Source organism: Genypterus blacodes, unplaced genomic scaffold (assembly GCF_046128005.1).
Source record: "Genypterus blacodes isolate CSIRO-AG114 ecotype Tasmania unplaced genomic scaffold, CSIRO-AGI_Gbla_v1 ptg000133l_1, whole genome shotgun sequence".
NCBI classification, from domain to species: domain Eukaryota; kingdom Metazoa; phylum Chordata; class Actinopteri; order Ophidiiformes; family Ophidiidae; genus Genypterus; species Genypterus blacodes.
The window spans coordinates 3,878,492-3,887,142 of NW_027466935.1; the positions used below are offsets into that span (position 1 = coordinate 3,878,492).

The 8,651-nt window shown below is 42.9% G+C and overlaps 2 protein-coding genes across 6 annotated transcripts; one reads left to right on the plus strand and one right to left on the minus strand.

Annotated features, from left to right (window-relative positions):
* Window positions 1-371: 371 nt before the first annotated feature.
* Window positions 372-3,251, plus strand: enoph1 (enolase-phosphatase 1). Its single transcript, XM_076164338.1, has 6 exons — window positions 372-729; window positions 1,145-1,246; window positions 1,501-1,703; window positions 1,844-1,976; window positions 2,060-2,183; window positions 2,370-3,251. The coding sequence occupies exons 1-6, from the start codon at window positions 646-648 to the stop codon at window positions 2,507-2,509; spliced, it is 786 nt and encodes a 261-aa protein (XP_076020453.1). The 5' UTR covers window positions 372-645; the 3' UTR covers window positions 2,510-3,251.
* Window positions 3,252-3,762: 511 nt separating this feature from the next.
* On the minus strand, window positions 3,763-8,481 carry tmem150c (transmembrane protein 150C). 5 transcript variants are annotated; one of them, XM_076163530.1, is made up of 9 exons: window positions 8,299-8,481; window positions 7,906-8,129; window positions 6,048-6,184; window positions 5,914-5,967; window positions 5,803-5,835; window positions 5,628-5,695; window positions 5,365-5,492; window positions 5,093-5,270; window positions 3,763-4,973 (listed from the first exon to the last, which is right to left on the minus strand). In XM_076163530.1, exons 3-9 carry the CDS (start codon window positions 6,122-6,124, stop codon window positions 4,765-4,767), a joined length of 747 nt encoding a protein of 248 aa, XP_076019645.1. In that variant the 5' UTR covers window positions 6,125-6,184; window positions 7,906-8,129; window positions 8,299-8,481; the 3' UTR covers window positions 3,763-4,764. The 5 variants fall into 5 exon arrangements, with proteins under 5 accessions (XP_076019645.1, XP_076019648.1, XP_076019646.1 ...); XM_076163533.1 differs by having other exon boundaries at window positions 6,048-6,231; XM_076163531.1 differs by lacking the exon at window positions 7,906-8,129.
* Between the last annotated feature and the right edge of the window lie 170 nt (window positions 8,482-8,651).

The following is an 8,651-nucleotide window of genomic DNA, read 5'->3' on the forward strand; positions in this document are numbered from 1 at the left end:
TTCACTTACAGTATGAATGTGATTTCTATTCCACATTGCATCCTGAATTGAAATGTCAAATTTTCATTTCCAAGTTTCAATGTCTAATTTTATTTCCAACGTTACAAAGTAATATTTCAAAATCACGAGTTCCAAAAACGCGTTGCTTAAGGTGTTTGATACTCTTTCTGACACAATTATCGTTCTATTTCACGTTATTCTTATACCATTCCATTTCAAATATAGATCAAGACTTCTCATTAAATTGTAGAAACCATTACTTCATAGTTTGGTCGTTTTTGTAGCGGTTATATCGTTTTATATACAATTATTAAATCATTAAATACGCTATGAGCTGTATGCTGCCCTCTAGCCGTGCATTTGAACGCCTGCAGTATCTGCAGCGAGACTAGTCAGGCACGCTTCTAGCTACGGGGTGATGGCAGTGCTGGTTAGCTAGCAAGTAGTAAACAGTTAACTATTTAAGTCATTCTTCGGACAGTTACATTTCTTTGTGCGTATTGTTTTTGTTTATTGGTTGCTACTTATATCTCCTGGGTAAGAGAACCACTGTGGACCTGCGCCTATAATCTTTTTTTAAACATTAAGGTGCTACTAAGGGAGCTAACGTAGCCAGCTAATTTAGCCAGCTGCACGCTTTTGAAAATGGCCACTGTATCAATCCCTGCATGTACCAGTGCACTTTTACTGGATATCGAAGGGACAACGACACCGATCACATTCGTAAAGGTAAGTTGAGTTGGAAGAAATGGCTAATTTGAAGATTTAATCTCTGTACCACTATGCTTAACAAATGCCTGTCACTGATAGCAGAGTGCTAATAACGAAACAAAAACAAAAATACACGGGATTAACTACATTCGATTGCGAAATTACTCGGTCTAATTCCACAACGAGTTTTGAAACCTGCTGAGTCTGTCATTGTATGTATAGTCCCAAGCTATTTAAGCCAGGTCAGAACAGTTCACGTGGGTGTGGTCGTGACATCTGTGCCCTAAACATCAACAACAAATGTGCAACAGTCCAAAGTCATTCTACACAAACGGGGCATGGCGTGGCTGGTGGGCTATGTAAAAAGGCTTTTGCATAATAATTCTATATAAAACAATAACAATCTATATCCCCACGTTTTCTTTTTTTTCAGGACATCCTATTTCCATACATCAGGGAGCATCTGGAGGATTACCTGTCCACACACTGGGAAGAAGACGAGTGCAAACAAGATGTCCATCTCTTAAAGAAACAGGTAGAGACAGAAGGGGATCATTATACATCAATGATCGGATACAATTGTCCATTTATATCCTCCATTCATCCATTATGTAGTTAGGAATGTTTCACATGTTATCCAGTAAACAAGCTCCAGTATGAAGGCTCCTATATTATATTTTGCATTTATGTTGAGTCATTCTCCCTGTTTCTTTGTTTAAATTCCCATCATATGCGTGCGTGTGTGTGTGACTCCAAACCTTGTTACACCGTCCTCCTGACTCATGGCAGATTGAAGAGGACATGAGACAGAATCGGGCGTGTTGCATCCATACTCTGGACCAGACGGTTCACACAGATGAGGAGAAGGCCATTAGGGAGGTGGTGGATAACGTGCTGTGGCAGATGGCGGCGGACAGGAAGTCCACAGCGCTCAAACAGCTCCAAGGTCACATGTGGAGGTCGGCTTACGCTTCGGGGAGAATCAAAGGCGAGTAAGTAGCCTAATATCTTTTTTTCTACACACGGGTTATATTTAAAAAGATTGACAGATACAATCAACTTTAAGCTCAGAGGCGTCTGGTAGGGTCATGTCGCTCTTTAGAGTCATTTTGTCGTCCTCGTTCTAAAACAGGGTCTACCAGGATGTAGTTCCATCTCTGAAAAGATGGAGGGAGCAAGGCCTGAAAGTCTTCATCTACTCCTCTGGAAGTGTGGAGGCACAGAAGCTATTGTTTGGATACTCTGTTGAAGGAGACGTTTTAGATGTGAGTATGCCATCAGAGGATATTGCCACATAGAGAAGCCTCACAGTGCCCATGATGTCTAATGATAATGTCCTTTATTTCAGCTATTTGATGGCCACTTTGACACCAATATAGGGGCAAAGGTAGACGGCAAAAGCTATGAGAGAATTGCAGAGAGAATCGGCTGCCAGCCTGAAGAAATCACATTCTTGACAGATGTCACTCGAGGTGGGTGTGATTAAAGTCACAACTCAGCAATTTTAGCAACAGTTCAATGAGAATTTCACTCAACAGATGCAGGTGATGAGAGGAAATCCTTTGTTGTCTCTGTGAGGTTCATGTGGGACACTGAACAGAGAACGGGGGATTAAACTCCTAAAATCGCTACATTCAATCCCGACTCTGTCATTGCAGAAGCTAAAGCGGCCGAAGACGCCGGGGTGAATGTGGTGGTGGTGGTCCGGCCTGGAAACATGGAGCTGACGGATGAGGAGAGGGCCCACTATAACCTCGTCACATCCTTTAGCCAACTGGAAGTCATGGGGAGCGCTTAACGTGGAGCGTGGGAGGAAGACAGGGGAGAGTTTACTCTGACTTCATTTCACATTGACCTGTCCTTCTCCTTTCTCCTCCCTCCCTCCCTCCTTTTCTAACTGATGTTTTTGGCTTATTCCACAACTCGACAAGTCGGAAGAGCTGCGGGAAACGCAGCTCGGACCACAGGATGGACGCTGATCAGCAGGGAGACGTAGAGGAAGTTCTCATTGGGCCGCTGGTTTGATAAGGGAGAGAGCAGAAGCTGTAGATAGAGAAAGAAGAGAGCTGAGTAGAGCTAAATCAGTTTGATAGGGAGCTGCACACGACCTGCCAACTTCTTTACCTTTTTACTGTGTAGATGAGCAGTATCTCATGTCTGTTCTGTAACTCTTTGATGTTAGTCTGAACGTATCATGTAAATTGTATTCGTCAATGTTTTGTAAATCACATTTTCCACCCCGTGTACCGTGGACTTTGAGCCGATCACACACACACGAGTGTGTTGCGGGTGTATTCAAGTTTTGTTCAGTGATCAAAATGATTTAAGTAACATTTTAATGTTTTGGGGAAATAGAAGTATAGATACTTTTTCCAAACTAGGCGAGAATGTCATATTTAAGTGGTTTTGAGTTTAATTGTCCCATTGTCAATGTTTCTCTGTAATATAGGTCTTGGAAACAAACTTAACATTGCCAAATTGGTTATTTATGTGCGATTACATATACATATCCCAATAAATGCCTTGTCTGATAAAAACACGCCTCATCCTCCTCCCTCAGTGCAAATCTCCATATTCAGCTGTGCGCAAATGACCTTGATGGGTTAAACCCTGGAGGTCATTTGTCTATATTTGCAAGTCATACAGCAATCGAACAAAGTGTGTTTAGCTGTGTGGACTCGAGTCAAATGAACTGACAATAGACTGGATGTCTTCTTTGACACCACACACTTGTGACCTCTTGGACTCGGGCCTTTAGATTTGGAATGACTTCACCAAATGAAGAATAAGAATAAGAACATATTTACAGCTGTGTCATTTCATCTAATTATAAAGTTCATCTGGGAAGCTGTTGATACAAATTCATATTCAATACTTGTGCTGTTCAAAGTTTAGCATTTGTATTGAACAATTAAAATTAAATGAGACTCAAATTTGCCCTAAACTAAGACGTCTGAGGAATACATAAACAGGTCTAATGATATTGTAACTAAGTATTAAACACTAATAAATAAAAATCAGAGTAAAATATTGTTTTTAATACAGTAAAAAAACAAGATCCACCAATAGCACTCGTCCTGTGTGCTTTGTAACAAAGTAAAACTATCCAACATTCAAACATGCAGCGGTGACCATTAGTCACTAAAGCTGTAATGTAATGAGAGGTGAAAGCAATATTTACAACTGTGTTCAGATGATTTAAATGCATCATATTCATATCATTAATCTATATCATTGATACATGCATCTGGTCTCATTTCCATAGACCAGGTGCCAGTGCCTGCTTGGAGCCTCTGTAAGGCCCAGCTCATAATAACTACAATCATCATCATCATCATCATAATCACTGTGCAGATGCATGCAACTAAGAAACAGCTCTCGTCCTGGCACCGGCATCTGCACTAAATGGATTATGAAATATTCCAGGGTTTAAAATACAGTGGTTCCTTATTTACCAACTACATGATTACACAGACGATGCCGCACATAATGTACAGTAAGTCCCATAGCCACCAACATATGCAAACTGAGATCTAATCCCAGTTAAAACATCAAAACTTGCAGGTCCTTGCATCAAAAGTAAGAGGAAGATGATGCACGTGAACAACTTGCATACAAAGCCCAATGAATTTGATAAAATGCCCATAGAAGATGATGGTTTACATATCAGCGTGTATGTAGTGTATATGGCATGGAGATGGAGGACACAAGCAGGGTGTCAATGAGATCAAGATTGACAAAGCAACTATAACCTTCCATTTGCCAAGACCTGTGTCCTCAATACAATTCTGAAAGCCTTACTGTATCAAGCCGAGACTTTAAGAGGCAGGAAATCACAGATGGGAGTGCAATTTTCAGAATGTTTCTGTTCTGCTCTGGGAGTCCAAAGTCCAGAAGTTATTTCTCAGCAGCTGGAAGATCATCAGCCTTGCACTGGACTGAAAACAATAGCGGAAAGCAGATGACGCCCTCTGCTCCTCTGAGGTGTTACAGAGACGAGTAAGAAGTACAAGTCATCCCAGGAGATCTCTGGAGACGGGCCTGTGTTTCTGTCTACAGTTGGTCAGACTGGTAATCAGAGACTTCAGAGAAGGTCTCAGACAGGCTGTGGGGAGGCTCGTGGTTGTCTATGCAGCCTAACTCAAAGTGGCAGTGACCGAATTCAATGCCCAAAGTGCCAATGAAGGCCAGAAAGGTCATGACCAGCACCCACTGGGTGCGAGCGGCATGCATGTGGAGGCCCTGAGCCATGAGGATGAAGTCTGCACCAGGTGGGTTAAGGGAAACAGTCAGTTCTCATACATTGTGCTTTGTTATTCAAATACAGCACTTGGTAATAAGTGTTGGCACTCTGCTTAAAATGCCCCAAACCAAAGGATACAGAGCAGCATGGAGGCAGTGATGGCCCCAGACAGCAGGAAACGGAGGATACTGGCCTTCCTGCCCTCGTTCCTCAGGTTTACTCTGAGGGTGATCACAGACTGCACCCAGCAGAACAGCGTTCCCAGCCCGAAGGTCATGAAGGTGCCCAGGTTGTGAAGGTTTTCCTGACCGAATAGCTACAAACAAAATTCACACAATTGGTTTGTTTCTGGTTCATTCTGCCTACGACCACCTGACCCATAAACTGTCTGTCACTACGGTGTGCAATACCTGGAAGTTTCCCACAAGTGTCATACCAAAGCAGGCCAGAGACAGAGCTGCCAGACCACCAATGTTCAGCCACGGTTTCTGCACTCTGTGTCTGAGCTGCAGGTACCTGAGGATGCCGATGATGAAGCCTGAAAAAGGAAATATAATTATGTAAAGCAGGTCTCATTCAGTAGACCATATGCTTGGAATATGACACTTCTACAGACAAAGCATGTATGGTGTGTGTGTGTGTGTGTGTGTGTGTGTCCTTGCACAAATCCTACCTACAAAAGCTGCCAGATTCATCACCTGGCTGAAGATACAGCTGGCTGGTGGAAAATTGCCTGCAATGCTATAAGGAATAATGACACATTCTCGGCTTTGTGCTGTAATAATGTAGTACTGAATAGGATATCTGTCAAATTATATTACAAGGAAAGGAAACATAGGCTCTCCTACCTGATGTATGGAGGGTATCTAGATCCATTTTTTCTGTAAGAGATAGAATACAAAAGTTGGATAAAAGTCCTTATTTGCTGTACATCAAACTGTTTATGATTCACTACTTACCTGTATTCAGAACTCAGAGATGTTATCCTCCTATCTTCGATAGCTACAAAGTACCTATTAAATGACATCAAAGTTAGAGAATGTGAATATAAATATTTTAAAAAGCACAGACTTATTAACAAAAGTGAACTTACACAACCCAAAGTCCAAGAGCGGTGGAGAGAGAATACACGGGCGGCAGGAAACTCCACCGGCTCATGTTCCTCATCATGTCACCAGAAGCAAATGTGCTGCAGAGCAGGTTGTCTTGCTGCAGAGTGCTTCTGCCCGTCTGGAAGAGTTTGACTCATTTAGTAGGATTCTTGGGTAAAAGGAATGCTGGGAAATACAATACACTTTAGTATTAATAACATTCACAAAAACTATGTAGCAGTAAATGTTTTCATCTTTGAGGGGCTAAGAAATAAAGAAAATGAGAGAGAGAGAGAACCTTGGATGAGGTTAGTGAATCAGGAAGTGCGGTGGATTAATAAGGTTAAGAGGAGAGGTGGCGTTTAGGGAGCAGCAGTAGGGTTTCATGCCAGGAAAGAGCATTACAGATGTGATGTTTGCTTTGTGAACACGTCAGAAGCAGTTGTATTGCGTCTTTGTGAATTTAGAGAAAGCGTATGACAGGGTGCAGAGAGAGGAGGTGAGGAACTGTATGAGGAAGGGAGGAGAAGAAGTGTGTCAAATTGGTGCAGGATATGTACGAGGGCAGTGTGACGGAGGTGAGGTGTGGCGGTGACGGATCGGTTAAAGGTGAAGATGGGATTACATCACACATCGGCTCTGACCCCTTTCTTGTTTGCAATGGTGACAGACACGCTGACGGACGGACGAGAATGACCAGGAGGCTTCTTGGGCTACATGACATTGTGATCTGTCGTGAGAGTAGTGAGCAGGTTGGAGAGAGCCTGGAGAGGTGGAGGTATGCACCGGAGAGAAGAGGAATGAGAGTCAGAGGTGGCAAAGGTGGACGAGATTGAATACCCGGAGTCAAGTGTGCAAAGTGAAGAGAGTGCAGGCAGGGAGGAGAAGAGAGTCAGGAGTGAGGCCGTGTCGTTGGGCGTGACGAGGAGGGAAAGGATCGGGCATGAGTAGATAAGAGGGACAGTCAAGGTTAGATGGATTGGAGACAAAGTGAGACAGGTGAGATAGAGATGGTTTGGTCACGTGAGGGTGAGAGATGCTGGGCACAGAAGAAGAAATATCACCACCAACATTCAGTTCATATTTTCACTGGCATTTATTTGTTTGTCAACCAGATATGTCAATTTCTCAGAAACTCAAAGATGTGGATCAGAAACAGTAATATTGCTGTAAAACGACTGTACAACGAATTTACACGATAGATCTGTTTACTAATCTGATATCAAGGTAATGATAGTAAATGTTTTCAATTATTTTGGGGGGAAACGTGAAGTCAGAGGACTGTATGGGACTTGATGCGGTCTAATGGGGTCAGACAGATCAACACCATGGACAGCGCCGAGACAAACGCGTCACTTATTCACGTATTTCTCATCATATTTGTAATAAACAGAACTATAGAAATACTGGATGAAATTCGAACTACAGCCGGTGTCGTTTAGAGATTCACATCAGTATCAGATAGAAACAGGTGAAGCATTTTAGGCAATTTGTTCATCAGGTTTGCCCTCGTTTATAGATTTAAGAGTTTGACAGTGACACATTCCCTGTCTACAATACAAACAAATACAACAACGTTAAGACAGTCGTTCATGTCACAGCATGCAATTTGATACAGACACAGGCTGACAACATCGTTCACGACGGCAAACTCCGCCCGGCCAACACGACGCGGCCCACGACAAAGCCGCAAATCAAACAAACCGATACCATCACAACCGACATCAAGAAGACAAACATCATTACTGTCAAAATGCCACGACAACAAACCAACTAAACTCCTTCGCCCTATTCAAACATTGTGTAACGCCAACAGAGACATTTTTTAAAGTTTTAAAACAAACATTTTCAAAGACATACCTGTAACGGTCCGATAATACACACGAACGCGCTGAGCCTAAAGGCACCCACGCATCGGCCCACACAACTCCCACTGCGACCGACTAAATGCACTTATCACACCGTCGCTCCACGGTACGGAGACTGGAGACGTAGATACGTCTCAATGTCCAGGTAAGTCTGTCCTCCCTAATAGTCCACAGAACACCGGTGCATTTCCGGGCTCCACCCCCTAATATAAGCCCCTAAAACAGGTAACAGATAGATGATATAATAGATTTAAATACAACACCAGCTTCTGAAACATCATAACGCACGTGTTACTATACTCTATCACACTATTGTATTATAACATTTAGTTATATATGGATGGATATTCTATGAAAATGGTGCCTGTCGATTCATTAATCCTACCAGGTTTGGAAGCTCCGTAGTCCAGTTGTTGGTGCAGACAGTGAACGCAGCACGCCTTCTTTTTAAAGCCGCTGCACGGCTTCAGTCCGTGTGGGCGATCGTCTTCAAAACAATCCGTCCACAATGCCGCCATACAGGCAGACAGTGGCACAGGAGAGGCGAGGCAGATGTTTTGGATCCTAACCTGCCACTTCCGCTTTCACAGCAGCGTCGGAGGAAACAGCTGATCCTGCTCAGGATGAAAAGAACTGCAAAGCGTTTAATGTGCAGCTGGCAGAGGGACTATTATATGTGGTATCTAGATATAACACTGATTTTGGTCAGTCAGGATATAATAATTATTATTTTCTACT

What these genes read in the sequence shown, in the direction of transcription:
- enoph1 (XM_076164338.1), top strand. Translation starts at nt 646, where the DNA reads ATGGCCACTGTATCAATCCCTGCATGTACCAGTGCACTTTTACTGGAT. An exon ending in CACCGATCACATTCGTAAAG is followed by an intron (nt 730 to 1,144) that starts GTAAGTTGAGTT and finishes CTTTTTTTTCAG; the next exon opens with GACATCCTATTTCCATACAT. An exon ending in CTTGACAGATGTCACTCGAG is followed by an intron (nt 2,184 to 2,369) that starts GTGGGTGTGATT and finishes CTGTCATTGCAG; the next exon opens with AAGCTAAAGCGGCCGAAGAC.
- tmem150c (XM_076163531.1), bottom strand. Translation starts at nt 6,124, where the DNA reads ATGATGAGGAACATGAGCCGGTGGAGTTTCCTGCCGCCCGTGTATTCT. An exon ending in GCTCTTGGACTTTGGGTTGT is followed by an intron (nt 5,968 to 6,047) that starts GTAAGTTCACTT and finishes GTCATTTAATAG; the next exon opens with GTACTTTGTAGCTATCGAAG. An exon ending in TCTCTGAGTTCTGAATACAG is followed by an intron (nt 5,836 to 5,913) that starts GTAAGTAGTGAA and finishes TATCTCTTACAG; the next exon opens with AAAAAATGGATCTAGATACC.